Source organism: Atractosteus spatula, chromosome 9, assembly GCF_055471065.1.
Source record: "Atractosteus spatula isolate fAtrSpa1 chromosome 9, fAtrSpa1.hap1, whole genome shotgun sequence".
Taxonomy (NCBI): domain Eukaryota; kingdom Metazoa; phylum Chordata; class Actinopteri; order Semionotiformes; family Lepisosteidae; genus Atractosteus; species Atractosteus spatula.
This window is the reverse complement of record NC_142714.1, coordinates 17767079-17788165: the sequence shown is the minus strand read 5'-3', so window position 1 is coordinate 17788165 and position 21087 is coordinate 17767079. Positions and strand designations below refer to the sequence as shown.

The 21087-nt window shown below is 37.1% G+C and overlaps 1 protein-coding gene across 1 annotated transcript in view; it reads right to left on the bottom strand.

Moving 5' to 3' along the window:
• The window catches only part of akt1 (AKT serine/threonine kinase 1), a 72091-nt gene extending 51903 nt beyond the window's left edge, over positions 1-20188 (bottom strand). The window contains exons 1-2 of the mRNA XM_088925193.1: positions 20008-20188; positions 7912-8070 (exon numbers count right to left, since the gene is read on the bottom strand). Coding sequence (XP_088781319.1) covers positions 7912-7957 — 46 coding nt within the window. The 5' untranslated portion in view covers positions 7958-8070; positions 20008-20188. The remainder of the gene's footprint in view (positions 1-7911; positions 8071-20007) is intronic.
• Between the last annotated feature and the right edge of the window lie 899 nt (positions 20189-21087).

Below are 21087 nucleotides of genomic sequence, written 5' to 3'. Positions count from 1 at the left end.
CAGTTCAGGCTGATTCCCTGAATTAAGGTAAAAGCAATGAATTTAATGGTATACTAGCAGCTGTAAAAATAAACTTGTATACATTTCCAAAATGTTTTAATGCAAAAATAAAGTATTTTGAGCTGCTCTGGCAGAACAATGCTGAACAAGATGTACAGCTTACAGATACTGAACCACAGAAAAGTAGATATTGAGTAAATACAAAGACTGAGTGGGAAAAGTTAGCAGTATGGCTTCCCAGTATGGCTCAAGCAGATTAATAACTGTATTATTTTAACAGTCCAAGGATCTTGTACAAATAGTTCTTAGGAAGCAAAACATTTTAGTTAAGTACATCATATCGCTACATACCGACTAAAAGTAAGAAGCTTGAAACATCAGGCTGTTGCCACTGGGTGATGTAAGAGCCAGATGCTGATAAAAACTGAAATGGATCATGCTTTTGTGACACACATGTCTGATGTAATTCCCAGAGAAAGCATGGTAGCATTCATGGTAGAGCCAACCTTCTGGTGACTCCTGGGAAGACAAAATTCAGCAGGTCTTTTAAAGGTCACCCTTAAGTCATCAATTTCTAAAGTCTAGGAATAAATGTGAGTTTTCTGTCACTTCATCAAGATAAGTCCAATTAAGTGATGTCCAGTTGTGCTCTTTGGGAGCTGCAAGATACACTTGTTTTCATTTCAGACAATCTCTGAAATAATTAGCTGAACTGGTCCCGAGTTCAAGGGCTGAAAACTGAGTTCTTCCAAGTGGTTTGCAACTGATCTAGGATCAGGACTGGCCATCACCCCCTCTCCCGATTTTAATAATTAACATGTTAATTGTTAAACATTTGCCCACATTAAGAGATGACTGTTGCTGGCTTTATTTGATTACAAATAAAAGCACCTCACACTATATGCAATACAAAAAGAGCTAAGAAGGTATCACCAACAACAAAATATAGGGCAGAAAGTAAAACATTGACTAACAATCGGTATATGTGTCTTGGTAAATAGCAGGCATCACGCAATCAGATCTATCTGGAGAGTTTCAGGTCATCATCTCAGCAGAGTTCTTAGACATAGAACTGAAACCATACGGACGGTTTTTAAATGATTCCTTTTAAAGACCTGCAGATAACGTCAAAAGATGTTGCAGCTTTTAAGAACTAAAGTAAAATCAAATGTCAGTTTCAAATTCAGAGAAAAAACATTTTGTTTCAGATCTGTGAAGGCCTAGAAACATTTAGTAAGGTAAAGTTTTATTGACACCTGAACAACAGAGAGTACATTGGCTCAGTCCATTCATAGACTTTTCAAGACATACTATAATGACATTTTCTTCTAATGCTTGTCACTTTCAACATTTAAACTGAATCACAAGCAAATCAGCTAGAAGGGATTTTAAGCCACCAGAAAAAAAAGATCATGGCCCTAACAGTAAATATGCAGCACCAACTGCAGTGTAGCACCAGAGTTACATACAATGTGACAATGATTTGACATTAAACCCATCTTGTCAAGAAGCCTTTTCAAAGAGAAGCTGGCTGATGCCCTAAAATCAAAAACATGGCTGTTCCGGGTGACATTTAGCCAGGCACAGCTGTTGGATCCTGACAGCATGCCAACTTGCATTCTTGAAGGGTTGTTTGTTGTGTGTATCTTGTTTTTTAACTCATTTATTTATTTATTTTTAGGTCAAGCAATATCTTAGAATGCTTTAAGAAAATGCAAAAACAGCCCCCCCCTCACAAACTTAAATTCAGACCAGCTGTAAGAGCTATCAGGCTACTGATGGGGTCAAAATTAAATATCCTTGCTTTCCATAAAAACTAAAACGATTTTTGGGGAGATTCAATATATTCCAAATTATATACGAGTATCATGGCTTTTAAAGTATCTCACTGATAGTTCAATATCCAATTTGATAGTTCAAAACTGCTTGATACCTCAAAACAACATTCAACAGCTCCTGCCAGAGCCTGTCAACTGGTGTTCTGGTCCTGACCACGGCCATATGTGCAAAAAATCTTTTCACAAGGTCAACAACGTCAGTTTCTTTGATTCCCAATGCTTGCTTTCAGAATATAAAAATATAGCATTACATAGGGTCCAATTTTGCATTTTTAAAAACAGGACTCAAAATAAAATAGAATAATCTAAATAATATATAAGGGCTAGAATTTTCATGTGCAAAGAATTTGATCCAAAATACATGTATATACTACATGCTATTCTACATGTTAGCCACTCTTGATAGGCAAGGTGTATTTCCTAAAGGTATAATTTACTTTAAAATTATGTTACTGTACAAAGAATAGAATGAACAAGTCCTAAAAGTAATGTTTATGTACATAATACTGAGACTATATAATTAAATTTGAACCACTCCTCTTTCAAGTCCAAAACCAACTATTCGAACTTCAACTGCAGTTAAATACAGTACCTTAGTGGACAATGGGAAGATATGCAGCAACAGAGAAAGCACTCCTTCCTTCCTGTCTTATTTCCTTAAATATAAAACCTAAAGTGGAGGTTAGTAAGGTTTAGTATACAAAGAAGTGTGGGCCAGAGACTCCCTGCGGTCAAACACTTCTGAATGGCTTGTTCACGACGTAACCAGAAGTTTAAAAAAAACAACAATTACAGTAACTCATGAACTTTATCACTTGCTTACTTGGAATCTGAAACGACACAGTGTATTTTTGCTTTTCCTTTTAAGCTGAGACCTTTTTTATTGCCACCAGGACTGTCAACTCTGCCAACCAATTAAGATTTTTTTTCTCCAAAAGAAGGGCTTGTGCAGCCTCAGCCTACATCTGCCTGGAAGGATCCTGAAACACCTCACTGCCTCATCTAATTACATCTTTTCTCTTCTGAACAACTCGCCTACAGCATTCCAGACCTTAACCTCTGGCCTAAGATGCTCCCTGAATAACAAGATGAAGAAATAAAGTAGCCATTAAAGGCACTTGCTTGAAGATAGGGTTAAGTTCTATGGTTCAGACTCGGTCACTAGCTGGCTCTGTAACCAGGAATCCTCAAGCATCAGAGTACCATTGGCAGAGCACGGCTGGGGCAGGAAGGGTTTTAATTAGCAAGGGCTTTTGGCAAAATGATGATTCTTGCCCCTTTCTGAGCATCTGACGGCCAGCAGTGGTTAGGCACTGCAGGGTTCACAATGAGCCAAAACATGAATAGCACTGACAGGTGGGTGGTCAGAGAAGCTTGTCTGCTGGTACTCATTCCCCTTTTGTTGGTCCAGGGTCAGTTCTAAAAAGCCATTCATCCATTGATGAATACACATTAAATACCATGTCTGACACCCATAACTGTTTTTTTACCATGTCTAAATTTTGATAAATAATTAACAAAATCATACCTAGATGTCTCTTCTCATTTACAATACATCTTTAGCAAAGAACCAAGGAAACATAGTCCCGAAAAAAAGCTACATCTTCAAGGTTTAGGTAAACCAAATACTAGGTAAAGAAATGCTTGAATCATCTACAACTTGAAGGCACCAGTTTAAATCCAGACTATTTTCTAATCACTTGGGAGTTCCTAGTTTCAGCTCTGAAACCAGAATTGCGGTGAAGTCATCTGAATTATTATTAATAATAAAATTTTACTGTTCTTCTGTGAGTGCAAGTTAAAACCTCTGCTTCAGAACCTCCTGTCCTGAATAAACTACATTAGCTCCCACTGTAATAGGTCTGATTTTAAGATCATAATGCTTATATACAAGACATCAAACTGTTACATCTCACATGAAGACTTATGTTGTACTGTTGCTTTTAATGTACAGTTGTTTGTTTTTGTTCATGTACAGTGATTTACCTACATTTCTTGTGCATTAAGTGTGAATATTTGTGATGCTCTGAATTTTTGAAAAGCACTTATAAATAAAATGCATGATTAAACTTGCAGTCAGAAGTCAAATTAAACCTTGAGAACTGTATGTCAGGCTTAATATTTCAGTATCTCTCAGAAACCAAACAAATGGCCTTTTGTCTTCAAAGATTGAATGTGCATTAGAGGCATTTTCATGAGTCTCCAAAACAATTTTCCTACGTCTGAATTTTTATGAAAGACCTTTTGGTAATGAATGGTATAATTCATTCATAAGAAGGTAGTTTTAGTTTATTCAAACATAGACATTTCCATGGGAAAAAGACCATTTGTATAGTAAAATTTATGAAACCCTAATTTGAGCCAGATTTTTCTACCATTATCATGATTAATGATCTACAGGTCAGACACAACCACACCAAATCATAATCCTACCAAGGAGTTATTTTAGGAAAGAATGCAATGTGTTTTATCTTTCAGGCAATAGGACTGTAATTCTGAACAGTGAGTTCTGTTGATGAAAGGTTTGCTGTTCACATCAAATGAAAACATAGCAAGATTTCTATTACAATAAGCAATGCTATAAATATCCATTACATACTATCAAAGCATGTAAGACTCATTTTCATACAAGACAAGAATTTTATCTGGTTGTAACTGATGTTATTGAATTCATTGGGTCATATTAAAAACTTGGTAGTTTTTTTTTTCTGTTAACTGAAATGTCAGCAACAATAAACACTTCTTAACTGAGCATCAATGTAAGCTATATCTTCATCAAAAAGATAACTACCATAAGCCTAGTATGGTATACTATCTGACTGTAGGGGATTTCTATATGCTTAGGGAACCTTTTTTAATTATACAATACAATGCCTAACCTCAAGATTGCTTGCATCCATGGTGATAATCATCCTTCGCACAGCACTGAAGTAAAGTGGTCAACACTGAGTAAAGTAAGGCCGACATAAAATTGCCTGCACTGTTTCTGGGAAATTAGTTCTGTGATCTCTTTCAGTGTTTTCAAGCAAACGAAAACTACAGGAACCACAAAACAGCAGCGTCGGAGGTAAAAGGCTGAACACGAGGGAACACTGTCAAAGGCTACATAATTGTTTATCCAAAGCTTGCCAAGTATTTTTTGTCAAGCCCTAGTGTGTATTATCACTGTTATCCTGCACATGCAGAACACATCTAAATGACAAAATGCAAGCCTGACACAGAAAACAACTAATGCTAGATTATTAGATGCAGGTTGACACAAACTGATGTTATACTGTAGCAACAAAGTCCCAAACCATATGTATTGGTCTGCTTCCATTGTTCAAACTACACTAGAATATTTCTTTAAAAATGGGAAAATATAGTGCTTTCCCACTGCATATAATACATCCACTGTGAATTAAATTATGTGGCTTCTTTTGCCCAGAAATGTTAGTGACTAAATTGTGTGCCAAGCTGAACTGAAATGCCCTCATAAAATACCGTTCTGCTGTATCAATAGAGTAAGCAATGGCCATGTATTGAATTGCACAGCTATATCCCCTTTCTTACAGCCTGGGCATCGACAGCATAATTCATCACGATTGATATTGTTTCTAAATATTATCTTCTTCTTGAAAGTTTTTTTTTTCCTTAGGTGATTTCATTCTACTGTAACAGACTGGCATCCAATCCAGGGTGAATCCTGCCTTGCGCCCAGTGCTTGCCAGGACAGGCTCTGGCTCCCCCGTGACCCTGAATCAAATGAAGAGGTTAGAAAATGGATGGATGGATGGATTTAATTCTAATAAAACGTATGGACTGCATATACTTTACACAAAACTGCTGCAGAATGGCTTCCAGCAATTTTAGACACAACAGATAGGAATCCTAGATTATCTTAGAAATACCATGGAATTTTCCAGAAAGAACACCATCCATTATGTAAAGTTAAAATGGTTGTGCAGCACTGTAACTTTATTTGTTAGGAGGTAACTCTGAACCTTAGGAAAAATGAAATGCCTGGAAACACAGCCTCATCATTAGCAAATAAAAGTTGGAATTTGTCCACCAGTAATTGAAAAAATACTGATGATGTTAAAATGGAGAATAAAATTCAGTTACAGACACCTTTTTCATAGCAATCATTCTGGAAATTACTTCTAACACCAACTAGGAAGTTTTCAAGAGAACAACAGCTTCGCTTTTCTAAGACTTGTTTTAGTTTTATGAAAATTAAGGGTAGGCCTGGCTTCCAGCCCTGGGTTTCCATTAACTCTTGTTTAGACTGAGGCCTAGTTTATATCATTATGCCTCCAAGTTGCTGTTTTTGCATAGGCTTCTACTTGCCAAACTGTTCTGCTTCAGTTAAGACATTTCCAGAATGACACTTTGTCCACAGAGAAAGAAATGCTCTGGGATGTGTTTCACAGTGGTTGTCAACAGGCAGGACCCTTCTTCAGTTTTTCATTAACCACTGGAGTGACTCCTTCTCCAATGATTTCTTAGAGCCACCACCTACAATCCCCAACCAGTCCAACCCAGCTAATTCATCTTAGCCACCCATTCCTTTCATTCCAAGAATAGCTAAGTTACTTTTCTTCACTACCTAAAAGTCCTTTTCAGAATGCTCCCACTTACTTTGATTACAGCAAACATAATGCAGGACCAAAAACAGTCTACCAGAAGTACTACAAGACAACTCTGACAGAAGTTTCAGAGCCTCCAACAAGTGAGCTCCTTAATAAAGATGGCACTGGCATAATCAAACATTCAAAATCAGACCTGAATCATTATGCCATTAACTCAACTGGTTGCAAGATGCTTTGAATGGCATTCATATGGGTAACCACCTTCATAGAGGTGGTTACCCGATTGACTTAACTTGCATATTTCGGGCTTAATTCTGCGACAACAGTAGTAGTTTCCATGTCTACTTTCATTTGTACCTTTTTATATTCAGGCCAAAAGAGAACCTCAATTAACATTAACTTAACAAACTCAGGTTTTTGGGCGTTTTCATGGCAATTTTTCTCAAATGGGGCTGAAGTCAGTACCCTGGATCACTGAGAGTCAAATGGAAACAAGTCACACAGCATAAACAGACTGGAATTTAAAAGGGGAAGATAGCCATTAAATTAATAATCAGGTCATTAATTTATATATATTAGAAACAAAATTAGGTGACCAGCCATTTTTTGATTCTGCATGTCCAAGATGATGTAATTACAATGGACAAAATTTTGCTCTTAGTAATCCCCCTTAATTTCCTTCCATTTATATTGGTTTCAGTCATACAGATAATCACAAAACCAAAAAAAGGTATAAAATCAAAGCAATTAGAACCAACAGAAAAACTCTAAGACAGCAAAGCAAGACACAAATGGCATCTCTTCAAGCCTATTTTACATTACCTTATTTTTCTCATAAGTAATGAAGTAATGTACATATTTAAATATACAGAAAATAAAAAATAGGTCTAGGCTCACAGAGAAAAAATGTGCATTTTAAATTGGTTCTTTAAAGGCTGTATGAATTTCTTATATCATGAATATCCTTTCAAAATGTTGTCAACCATTCAACATGTGTTTAGGGCCATCTGCACCAAAGAAAGTTAGATTAATTCGGCACATAATGGTCAATTTCAATATTCTGCATTTCATCTAAGTGATGCACAAGTAGTTACATTTTTAGCACTGTGATGTTACAGTGTATGCAACACATTTACTGTCTGCTAAATAGTCAGAAAAGAATACTGAAATTCAATGTCCTGCATTTCCACAATGTAACAGATTCACAACTACTTAGAAACAGTTCTCAGCTTAACAATGTGCAGTTTGTGTAACAAACCTACTCTCTGCTTCCTAGACATGCCAAACTCAGCATGATGGTTATTTTAAACAATCTCACACTCTACTCTACTTTTGTGAGAAGCTACTGGACATATCGAGTAAATCTCCTGAAAGCCAGAGTTATTTCCATGTGACTACAAACTAATGTAGTAAAAAGTCTAGTTGAATGCAAAATGTTATAAAAAGTTTAGTTTATTGTAAAACAAGTCAAAGTTCATGGAAAAGGACATAGAGGAAATTACCTCGTTTGTGAAGCCATCCCTCCTTCACAATCACAACCTCATTCATATTGGCCCACGGGGATAAGCGTTCAGACAGTCTTCTGGAAGACGCCTCTGTCCAATTCTGTTCTGTGCTCAAACCAAGGAGGAAACACTGGAGAAGTCTGTTCCTTTAGTAATCTATTGGATTAAACCACAAAAGGACAAAAATAAAAATTAACCCCAGGTTCAGGTCAAACATTTCCCTTCCATCCACATATTAACACCCAAGTAACCTTTTGCACTCCTTGGAGAAACAGTATAATGTAAGACTTATCCATAACGTGAAACAACCATCCGTGTTTACAATGTTTATTCTTAAAGCACAAAAGAAAAGTTGTTAATTTAGCCTTGCTAAAACAAATCATGGTGAAAGGGATCACAAGAAGCAAAAAAAACATGACCTTCTCAAAACGCTTACCAAGGATTAAATGAAGTCTTTTGCAGTAGACGGGAATTAATTATGACAGCAGTTAATAATTTGAACAGGCTTTCATCCAAGGAAAGGAGCGTTTGGGCTGATGATGACAATATTGATTTCTTTTAAATAGCTGTAAATGAATTTAAATAATGGGGCACTGTTAAAATCAAACTGCGACTATAGAAAATTCTATGGAAACCTGTCCCATCCTTCATCACAATTCACTTTTGTTGGAAGTCTATTTTATTTTTACTGACAAGCTACACCAACAGGAAACAACACATTGTACTGACCTATTGATAGACTGGCAATAAGTCACATCACAAGACTGGGGCTTATTTCTTTCTTATGAACCTAGAACCTAAAGGTAGCTTTTTGCAACAGAGGTGGTTATTATGATGTTGTGAATTATTACTGATCCAAGCTAAGGCATTCACACAGAGAAACGTGAGAGGCAGAAGAAGAAAATAAACTTAATTGTTTGCTAGGTTTTCAAAACATGGCCCATAATTGTTCACTCTTAGTAGGAAACAGGAGATATTTCTCACCCAGAGGGTTGTGGGCATATGGCTCAAGCTACCTAACCATGCTGTTGAAGCCGATATTAGATAATTTTTAAGAAACAGCTGGATGAGATCATTAGACCAATTAGTTATTGACTATCAAATGAGTTACATGCACTGAATGGACTCCACTGGTTTGTCACCTTTCATATGTTAGTATGCGTCAAGAATCTGGGTTCCCTTAAAATAGTTTTAAGCAGTTGGCGTAGCCACTCTTCTTTAACTGTAAATATGGAAGAAATGTCTAAACAAATGTTAAACGGAGCTCCTGTTCATAAACAGGCTTCAAAATTAAAGAAACAAGACTAAAGCTACAGTTGTTGAAATATTGTTGCAATTTAAATATTTGAAGCATTTTTAAATTCCAGTGAAAAAAAAATGAATGCAGATTAACATATTGCTCCACATGGTCTTAACTGCATTAAAACAGACTTTACCAGGATCAAATCTGGAGAGGCTATGACCTTTCATTCTTAATACAAGCAATAAGAATTATTCGGCATTAATGCCAAAGCCAGTATCTCTGCTAGGAACTAAACAGAAGATTGCAGTTTTTCACTGGGCACAGAAAATGCTGCAGAATAGTTTTCCTGCTGCCCTGTAAATATTACCTCCAAAGAGTGCTGTATTAGCTTTACTTACAACTCCCGATAACATTCGACAGCAAGCACCATTTCACAAAACATTTTCTCTTGAATGTTGATCCATGCCCATCTTAGATTACACGTAGACGTAACACTTTAAGAGGAGTAGACATGTTTGGCGACAAGCATAGGTATGTTCTCCTTCCTTCAATGTTCACATAACGACAGAGAGGAGATTGAGTCATACCTACTGTTGTATATTTATATGCCACAATACAAACATGTTAAAAGGCCACATCCACTTCGGGAACTAATAAACTTCCCTGGGTTTACAGCATTGCTTGTTTTTCTGGTTTTCTTTTCTTCCGTTTAACCAGTGTATCTTATCTCCATGTCTAACCAGCCCTCTGAGAGAATTTTAAAAATTCACCTTCTCTTTCATAAAAAAAATGAAAATGGCACTCCACATGCTGCATTTAAAATTTTAATGAATCTAAGAACTCTTTTGTTGTAAATATATTTTGCACTTCTGTTACAATTACCAAGCAATTTCAAAATTAACTGTTAAGAACCAATTCAACATAGAAAATGGGTGGGGCCCATTTCGGTATGCAGTGCGCAGAAAGGTAAACAAGTAGCATTTTGACAGCATTTGCATTACAGGAAATTATCTGTGTTCACTAACCTATCGATGACCCTAATTTTTCCGTTACAGCACATAACAAAGAAGCAACTTAATCAACTTAATATGACATGACTAGCAATATTTCGGCTGTGAAATTTCATTTTACTTTATCAATAAGCTGAAAACCACTTTTACTTTAACAAGTAATAAGTCAGAAGTATCAGAAAACAGGCAGTCCTATATTACGCTACCAAGACCTCACTCATTTTTACCAGTTTTTTAAATGTAATTATTTCACATGGTAATTTCAATCAATCCCATGAAAATCCAACTGAGGACTTTTTTTACCCCTTTGCAAAACCAGCTTCAGTTCTCAACTCTAGCTAACTTATTCAAACCGTATTAAAGTTAAAAAGTGTCCTACCATCTCTGCCCACCAACACAGACATTATTTCTCCTGCTTCTATTAGTATCACTTCTCAATGACTAACCCATCCTTAATGGCCCACCTCATCCTATAAGTGTGCTACTGTGTTATTGATAGCCTGTTAGCTCAATTACCACATGAGAAAATCTCAAAAGGTGCCACAACTAAAGGATTATAGAGTAAATACTGCTTTAGAACTCAACGAAAGGTTTGCATTTTGCTAGCACAAACTTCATAGGACCTTCATGGGTTCAAAAAGGAGGCTCTATACAGCTGGTTTCAAATGCCTCACAGAGACTGCTGCTTCACGACTCTCCCGTCCCCACAGAAAGGAACAACCTGTTCCCTTGGTTATTTGACTCGGTTATTTCACAACACAAAAAGTCCCACCGTGTCACGCTACTGTTCTGATAAATCACCAACCCAAGTTAGATTCAGATCAAACAGCAGGATTAGAGTATTCCCTGGCTTTCCATAGTGTACTGCACACAGTACATGTATGATGTGCCAGGATGAAGGACTTCGTGTGCTGTGATCACTCTACTTGCTGCTACTGTGCGAGAGCTATGGAAAAACTGGGCAGCTGCCAATGTTCACCAGGCACTTGAATAACCCTCCACTTTACAGGAGGTCACACGGGCTGAGATACGGCTGTGTGACTCAGAGCAACCAGAAAAAAAAGCCTGCAATCACTTCATTCATTCACATTTTTGTTTTCATTTCTGAGCCAACCGGGTTTTCCACTGCTGTGAATCTTTATCTCACAAAAGACACAAGGACAGCTGCAGAAGTCCTTTTTAATGCAGAACCAAAAAGGAGCTCTCTTTTACAGCTCCTAGCACTTTGGATTTGTCGTTTTGCTGTTCTTAAGCTTTTCTTCTATGAACAGACTTTGAATAAACACAACACATGCAAGTTTCCCATCTATCACTAAGCCACATCAGTGCCGAACACACAGAATGATGTTTTTTCTACCTGATGCAGCTTCTTAAGTGATTATATATTTCAGTTCATACAGCTGCAGAAAAAAATATTTTAAATAGTCCTCACATGACCTGACACGTGAGCTAATCTGGTTACATTTTTAAATAACCAGTTTTTCCACTAGTGCTGATAAACAAGATGAGATACGTCATGCCTACAATGATGATTTTTTTATTCTTGCTCTCCCCGTTTTCCGTCTATCCAAATGTAGCCAATATTGGTAATACGGGGAGAGTAACTTTCTTTTGAATGAATCATATTGCTTTTCTTACATGGTAGAAAGACAAGCAATTCATTTTGCTTTCACTTTCAATACATCCTCTTCTCACAGAACGAATCCCGCTTTTCACCACAGAGGTGGACTCGGTTCAGTTCAAGTTCTATGGGAGGTACTCACACCCACATCATCTGTGGGTTTTCATTCTAACTGGACTCTTAAGTTGCTTAAGTGACTTAATTCGACTGCTAATGTGACTGATCAGACATTTTAAATTGTTCTCTGCGCCTACATTGTTACAGTTTACAATCTGTGCGTTTAAAATCTTCCAGCTGCACAGCTGAAAGTTAAAAGTAAATGGTTATATAGTCAAGCCTTGAGGGTTTATTAAATAATCCAAAACTCAGATGAAACAAACAGCAGACACAGAGGTCATGATGACCGTTATTGGAAAGCCCTACACTCACTTAACTCTGGTCATAATTAGATGTGAAATGTTAGTGTGAAGAGTTACCAATTCAACATTTCTGATGAGAATTTCACTGCATAATGCAGGATGGCGAGCAGCTCTTAAACAAGGAGTGAAACCTAATGTATCAACAAGAACATAAGGCAGATGGTGACAAGGTTCCATCGCTGAAAAGAGTTTCTTGAGACCATTCAAGAAAATATTATGATGCACATCGTGTGACTGGAGTATCGGAGTACAGATCTTACTGCAATCAAGTGTTTCATTCATCAAGACAGCCTAGATAAGAGAGAGGGCGATTCCTTAAACACTGCTCAGCTACAGGCTTTCTGGAAGGCTACTTGGACCTGGCCATATACAAAGCATGTGCGTAAACTTAGTTGTAACTGCAATAAATGTACTGAGGTATTAATGACAAAATGACAACTGGCTTCAACAGGGTGTCAACTCTGAAAGTCACAGACTAGTACTGTGTGGCCATCTCTGGACACAATACAAGGTGTATATCTGAGATGCATGCTTTGCACCATGTTATAAATGCTGTCTCATTGCTCTCATAGGAGAATGATGTGCCTCTTCACTGGTCTCAAAAAGGAAAAAAAAATGAAGAATTTTACATTTACATTTAGTTATAAAGCATAATTTCTTAATTTGATTTTTTTGTAAACAGGCAAATATAAACTACCAGTAAATAAAAAAAACAAATACCACGCTCTCGTGAAATTCTGATATGGCCTCACAGCAGATGTCCAAAAAAGAACAACTCCATTGACACAGATGCTATACACAATGACTTTTGTACTGTAGATATTGGAATAGATATAAACAACAACCATAAGTATAAAACTGGCCACATTAACATAATCAAATACAAACAAAATCCTTGCTCCAGCCTGCGAATTCAAATGACTATGTACAGGGAGTTTTGGTTTAGCACAGTTGTGAATTACAGCTTTTAGTGTGTTGTTTGTTTTAATGTTGCGTTACTTAGCAACCACCATCCCCTCTGTTTAAAATGGACCACCTCGAATAAGAGAGCGCATTTGTAAGCTAGTAAGAGAAAAGAGGTTGTTGTGTAATTTTAAAACTATTTTTTCCCTTTTCAGTGTCTATTTTTGACCTATTTTCCTCTAAATACCTTTTTAGCTGACAGTTGCCTAATTACGTTCAAAAGAAAACTATTAACTGTGTGAGAAACCTTCACTGTTCTCACTGCACAACTTGAACAGTAGCCTTTGTTCTGAAAAGAGTAAGACTTAAGTATTAAAATTCCCAGTGATTAACATCACCCCCAACACACTACATGTAATTAGCTAATTTTACATGGAAATTGTTTACAATTTTAAAATGTTTTAAAAATAAGTACCATATGAAACTGTAAAAAACAAAACTGCATGCTAACAGCATATGTATGATGATTGTAAACATCCATCTACTACCACATAATCACCTTTTCCTGGTACGAGTCACAGCAGCTTGGAGCTTATGGATGACCTACAGAGCACAAGACATGGCTGCACCCTCCACAGGACACACACACTTTACAGACACCAATTAACCTACTTAGCATGTTTCTGGGAGATGGAAAGAAACCGCAGCAACCAGAGAAAACCCACACAGACACAGGGAGAACTTGCAAACTCCACACAGACGCTACCCAAGAGCTGTGAAGCAGCAGCAGCATTAACTGTAACCCCTCTGTGCTGTCCTGATTTTACTTTAAAAGGCAATCACAGACAAATCCATCTACAATCAAAACCTGTGATCAGAAGAAAACAATGAAAAATGCAAAGGTTTCAGTTTACAACACACTATGGAAACAGCAAATTCACTCTTAATGCAGGCCCACCTGAGCTGCATTTACAGTATCTGTCTAGTGCACTACATTAAAAATACCTTTTACAACAGGTACTGGAGACATCCACAACATTGATCTTGCTGATGTAGGGAAGGCAATACTTCTTAAGTCTATATTGTACTTGGCTCACCTTTTGGTACCTGCTTTCTAAATCTGTCAAGACTTAGCAGCTTTGCTGCTGACTCAGACTGGAATTCTTTGATACTGCTCCGGTCTGTGACCTAATTTAGAATTCTGCGGGCAGACACACCAGCAGTAACTTTTCCTATCAGCAACTACATAGCAAATGCAGAGCGCAGCAATGTAACAGAAAAAAAAGTCATGTGATGTGAATAGAGGGAGATAGCATGAGAATCTCCACACACACGTTATGATGAATCTTGTGTATCTTTATTATCTTATAAAATATAAATATAAAAAATGAACCTGTTTAAAAGACTTTTAAAGCCTTATGCAATATATATAGCCTCTGATCTGTGGCGAAATGACACAAGCAGTTATGAGGCGAAACTGGTCTTAAAAGATATTTCTGTAACTTTCATCTCTAAATGGAAATGGCAAGGAAAATGATTTTTCCAATTAAAAGCCAAATTAAAATCAATTTGCTCGTAACCCTGAAACTCTGAATATACTATTATTACGCAAGGAATATTTCAAATTTCCACAGCATAACTTAGTAGCATTATTTCTTGTGACGTCTATTAAAATGGAAAGATAAGTCTGACATTCTGATTATTTTAGGGCACACAGAAACTAAACAATGGCCTGTAATGGAGGACATAAACTATAAATAAATGATTAAATCAGAAGTTCCACAGAGTTTGACATGAATTACTTTTTTTTTTACTTTGATCAGTGGATGATTAGTCGTTATCTCGTGCATTGCAACTGTTCTCCTACAGAAATCCATGAATTATTATGCCAAGAGTACAACAGTCTGTAATTCTGCCACAGTAATTCAAATCTCTGGGATGGTGAATATGATTTTCATCTTAGATAACTAAATGAAAAGTATATTACTACCTGGAAGGTAATACTAAATGGCAACAAAAGATTAAGCTAATTACTGTGCTTCTGTATCGTATATGTCTAAACAGAGTGCTTTCCTGGAATACAAGGGAATAACATTTCAAATACTACTGTTAATTACGTAAGACCACGTAAGTTAAGTTACCTAAGATTAAAGGTCTTTCTCTTCTGTAAGAGGGAGGGAGCAACTTAAAAGCATTTAGAAAATGAGCAGTTTTCAATTATTTTCAAAGGGATACGAAAATGCCCAGTCTTGAGTCCCTGGCAACAAAATCTTGGACCAAAAGAAATTCTTGTGCTCTATTCCTAATTCCCATGGTATGACTCAACACTGTAATTATGGGGGGGGGGAAGGTTTAGCCATTTTAACTGGAGAAAGAACTATTTTTCCTAATCATTTCCTGTGAAACTGTGTGAAGTAGCACAATAAATTCAAATAAACTGCAGTGGTTGACTGGCTTTTGTTTTAACCATGCAACAAATTCCAGATATGATTTGACTCTGAGCATTACATGGAAACAAGTCATCATTCGCAGAGGTTAAACTCAGAAAAACTATTTTTCCAGTACGATGCATGATCTTTCCTATTCTTTCCATTATTTTATTCCTATTTGGGCCTGCTTTCCTGGCAGACACTGCTATGATACCACAAAGTCTGTTGTCCATAAATTTTTCAGCCCCTCCCCCCTTATATTCAAACAGTGTCCAAACATACCTGAGCAGAAAAAAAGCTTAGCCTCAACTGCCACATGGGTTTCTTGTGGCTTCCTCTTATTAAAAATAAAACCTGTCCAGAAATTCTTACACCAGTCAACAAAATACATCCGCGGGTGTCGCTCTCTCAGGGTTTCTCCTGACAGTATCATGCCACTATATAACACAGCCTGTGCATGCAAATTAGATGTTTTCTGCTTATTTTTTCTGGAAAAAAGATGTTTAGAGCAGTGGTTCTTAAGCTTTACTGAAGTCTCCACCCTTCTGGTTCTCAAAATATGTTCTCACATTACTTATAAAGAATCATTGATTGAAGTAATTTGTATTTTCAATTATTCACTTTCTAAAAAAAATCTGGTATCTTTCACACCCCGAGGGTGCACCTCAGGTTAAGAACCACTACATTAGAGGGTGACTTTACAGAAACTTTACTTCTGAGGCTAAATACACACTAAGCTTATTTTGTCTGGTTGGCAACTGTCAAAGAGCAGTGGACCTAACTGGATTCACAGGTAAACACGGAACACAGCTGATGTCAACATGGTGCCAAAACACTGCTGTGGACATCTTTTACATGCAATGTACTTTCACTGGAGTTTACATCTCATCCTCTAGTCTACATCTGCTAAAACACAAGAGTATGCTAACAGTAGAACTAAAGCTTTTAGGAAGAGGAAATGTGATGAATTTTGTTCTCTGACACACCTGAAGAAGGCTCCACAGTCTAAACAGTGTGTCACTTTTCTTTGCAGTATGGAATAAACCTTTATTTGTTCCAATATAGTTCTGTTTTGCACCCGACTAATAATTTATTACTATAATAATTCCTTAAGAAATCCTTAATAAAAATGACTACTTCTCATCCCAAGGAAGAGAAGTACACACCGGAAGAGAAGAAGACTCAATTCATTCATGACTGAAGTGCACCATTCACTTGACCACATACCACAACAAAGCAGGTGAAGAAGTGAGACGTTGCTTCACCAACTGAAATAAGTGGAAACTTTAGGGAAGCCAGACTGTGAAAGTCCAAAGTGGAATTTAATCAAGACACCATGGTTTACAAACCTATACTTACGGTGAGTGTCAGGGGATAATTAATGACAAAATTGTAGTTAAGAACCAAGTTTAACATCTCTTAGGAAGGATGACACCTCTGACAGCACTGTGACCCCGGTCAACATATTGGAGGACTGGTTTTGAAATTCAGTTCCAGAGTGCTGAGTGCAATCTACTGATTCCTTTCCACCTCTTACAGCTGTAACATCCCAGCTGCATCCCAGGACTGATCAGACCCATCCTTACTCAGCTTCTAAACTGTATGACAGCAAAGCTGCTGCTAAAACCTAATGAATAGTTTGCAAAGCTACAGGCTAAATATTAGTTTGCGTGTATTTTACTTTTGTTACAGTCAGGCTACTGCTACATGGTAGTTAAAATCACTATGGTAATGGTGGCACACTGTACTACACTGGTGTAGAGAGGACAGATCCAGTCCATGTCTTCGACGCACTCAGTTTGATAAGCTTATAGAGGAAAACTAATGTAGCACCCAGGCTCCTGGGATATAGAAATGACACCCAATTAGTTACACACACACACATCTGGAAACCCTCCTAATATTTATTACTACCATGTGCAATGTGAATACAAAGGCCTGCTGCATGCAAAGTTCTCAAGGCCCAAATTTAAACTATACCAGGATTGACAGTATTTTACACCAAAGTCTCTCAGAGGTATCCCAGCATTCTAGGATTTCACAACAAAGAAAAATCCTTCCAATTCACTGTGAGTGATGAAGACTGTCTGGCCATTTAGTGAGATGTAAATGTCATAATAGACAGCCTCCGACTGGGAGGTGAAAAAGGGCTTTGAGCTTTCCAAGGCTGAGAAGGCAATTTAAACTGGAAAGGCTTGTTTTTAAATATAAATGGGCAAAATTCCTCAGTTGGTCTACTCAAAAGAGGAAAGAGGAACATTTCAAATTGATCTTTTTAAACACATTACACTAACTAAAAAAATGCAGATGAGTACCTGTGGTAAATTCAGGTTGTTGTTGCTGTTGTTGTTGTTGTTGTTGTTTGCTAATGCAAATGAACTCAGCCTCTAATGAAACTGAAATAATTTTCAGGTAATGTAAGCAGAAAGCAGAGACACCCGGAGTAGGAAGTCGCAAAAGAGTGTGACTTGTGGTCTTGAAAGATGAAGAAGTTATCACAATTTCAAATGAAATAGCCTCTCAAAGACTCAGATGTTACATGTTAACATCCCTCTAAAGAGGCTCCAGTGACTGAATTTAGATGGATAACGTAAGAGTGAATATCCTCAGTCTATCAGAAACTACTATTTAGTTGCACTCCTCAGGTCTATGGGCTTTCTCCAACATCAAAAAGGACTGTACAATTTTCAAATAACTGCATGATGTAAGACTAATTATGACACTGCTGCATCACTTTTCTGTTGGAAACCTCCCTCACTGTACCTCCCTGACTGATATTGGACCACATTCACTACATAGCTACTTTCTGCACAGTGCAACACATAAAAGAGAACTCAAGTTTGTTGTTTTTTTTTGCTTTATGACTATAGCTACTTTGCTATTGCCATTAATAGGGTTTCAAAGGGGATATAACTGATAAAACAATAATATTAGTAAAATGCTGATGTGCAAACTGAGCATGTTGTTACTTATTTGACTTGATAGTGCAGTGTAATTGTGGTAGAGAAAATTGTACTACACTACAGACTAAAAGTACTCCATTTTTATGTTTGTCACGATAGTACGACGAAACAAAAAGTACAATCACAGAAACGGTTGATAATGTTCGGTTTTTTTTCTCACTATCAGAATTTCTCGAGATAAAGCTGCTGTGGATTTTAAAGCCTATTTGTTGATATTGGCAAGAATCCTTAGGTTCTCCAGCGTGAACTTACTACAGGATTGCCGAATAAAAAATGAATCAGACAGCTCGTTCTAATATAACAACACTTCAGTACTGCTGTGGGAGACCTGTCTTCTACTGCCCACGTGCTAATGTCATTTATCATAACCCTGTGATTACTCTTCGTCATTTCTGAAAAACTAAGACAATGGTGAATTTGCCATTTAGAAGAAATCTTGGCTACAATTAATCGAGCACTTATTATTCAACCTGGGTAACAGTCTATTGCAAAAACAGAAATTAACTCAGATTAAGTTAGGGTTCGAGATCGTGCATAGGAGTAGGATGTCAGTAACGTTTCCAGACAGAGTTTCATAAAACCGATTATTTACACTAAACGTCAGGCAGTAGCAAAACGTAGCATTCCACCGTACGACGTAAACATTTGCAGATATAAAGACAACTGTTTTGGTATTTGAAAAAATGCATTGCTACCTAATTAAATGTTTATGGCGCCTAACCCATTCCTTAAACATAAGAGTTGAGATATAAATATTTATCTCAAGAAAAAATATCTTCTAACAATATATTGCACGGACGCATCAAAAGACTTTCTTTTTTATATAAGAAACGCCAGTAAAAATGTAAGCCTGTTGTAAAAAGCAAAAGGTCTTAAAGCGACACGTTCTAGAAAAGCCCCAAATGCAAAGGCAATATCGGAAAATCGATTCCTGTTGCTCTGAAGAGAGAGAACAAATCTGCAGAACGGCCACTGAAGTTTGTCTTTTAAATCGCTTGTTACTGAAGCTGTATTTACTTTACTCAGTGAAGTGAGGAAACAAACACTGAGAGGACTTTTAAATTCAAACTGAGGCTTCGGAGATGTGCGTTTAAATTCAAACTTCCACAGAGTGCAGAGAAAGGCGAGAGATACAACCATCGGCCTAGACATCTCAGAAGCGATCACGACGGTGTACAATACAAAAAAAAATGACCAATTAAAAATCAAGAGAATTTTTCAAGAATTAAATTCTCAGCGGTAAAGCCTAACAGAACCCCAAAGTTTGGGTAGTGAAGTAACTTCGTTATAAAGTAGAAAATATCGTAAAGTAAAATGCGCTGAAGAAATCGGAATATAATACATGTATTTTTATCTTATTTTGCTAGTTTTTGACTGGGCTCTGGGCCTAGCCAGGGCAGCCTGGGTGAGAAATAGCCGCATCCCATTCACTACAATGGGATTTTGCCTCTATGGCTGCATTCGGGCACAGACCAAAAGCAATCAGTAAAAATGCAACACTTTACCTGCTCCAAGGTTTCACAAGTGACTTCGGGTCATTATTATGGACGCCCTACGCGTTTTATTAAGCTGCTATGTCCTTCAATAGTCTGCAAAATTCTTCTCATTTACTCCGTTTCTCTTGCTGGTTCTTCCACTACACCTCCCAAGCCTGGTCTCTCTATTGCTCCTGTGTCACACAGTCCTTTTTCTCCCGGGTCCTAAAGCCGACAAATCAATGCTCTTTCACCTCATTTGCCTTTTCCCCAACTCGGAAAGGTTCACTTTCCGCCGGCTGCCCTGCTTTGTGAGAATGAAGAATGATGACTCTTCATGCCTCCACTCAGCGGGATTTAAGCAAATAGCCAGTACCCTAACGCATACACCACAACAAACGTTATTTAACCACCCTTAGAAAAATAAATATTTGTGTAACAGGATTCTTCAAATCAAGTCAGCATTTAAAAGCCTCCAATAGCAAAGAATTGTAAACGGCAAAATTCCCTTCTAGCATCTTTCACCTGAAATCAGTTTATCAGGTTCAATAACAACACGCTGACTATGCGCTTTTTACCTTTCTTTCTTTTTTTTTACTTCCTTACCAAATTTTAACATCTAGTTTCACCTTCATTGCACCAGCAAATTCCAGATATGACAACAGTAGATAATACTTGGTTTACTACCCCTACCTTGTCTGGTGGAATCCTCATATCACAATTTGTAACTCCGAGAATTTCCGACTGACTTCGGTGGGTTTTTTTTTTAATTGACACCTGTTAATTTTTAACTAATAATCAGGACAGAACCTTAAATGTTCAGAAACATTCTACAAAACAGGAAATATACTGTACATTCACCTCACCACCAACATTCCACAAATTGAAAAATAAAATGCATGTGTTGAGAACATCAGTGTGCTGATGTCATTTGAAGTGAATCAGACTGTAGATTTATTCATATTCTGGCTACTGTGCCTAACATGTCTTGAAGCAGAAGGAATTATTAGTTACCTTTAAAAGTTATATATTTTTTAAATTACTATTTCTCTTTGCCACTCCGGTTAAAACTATTTAAAGTACACACATTTCACATGCATACATGTTTCA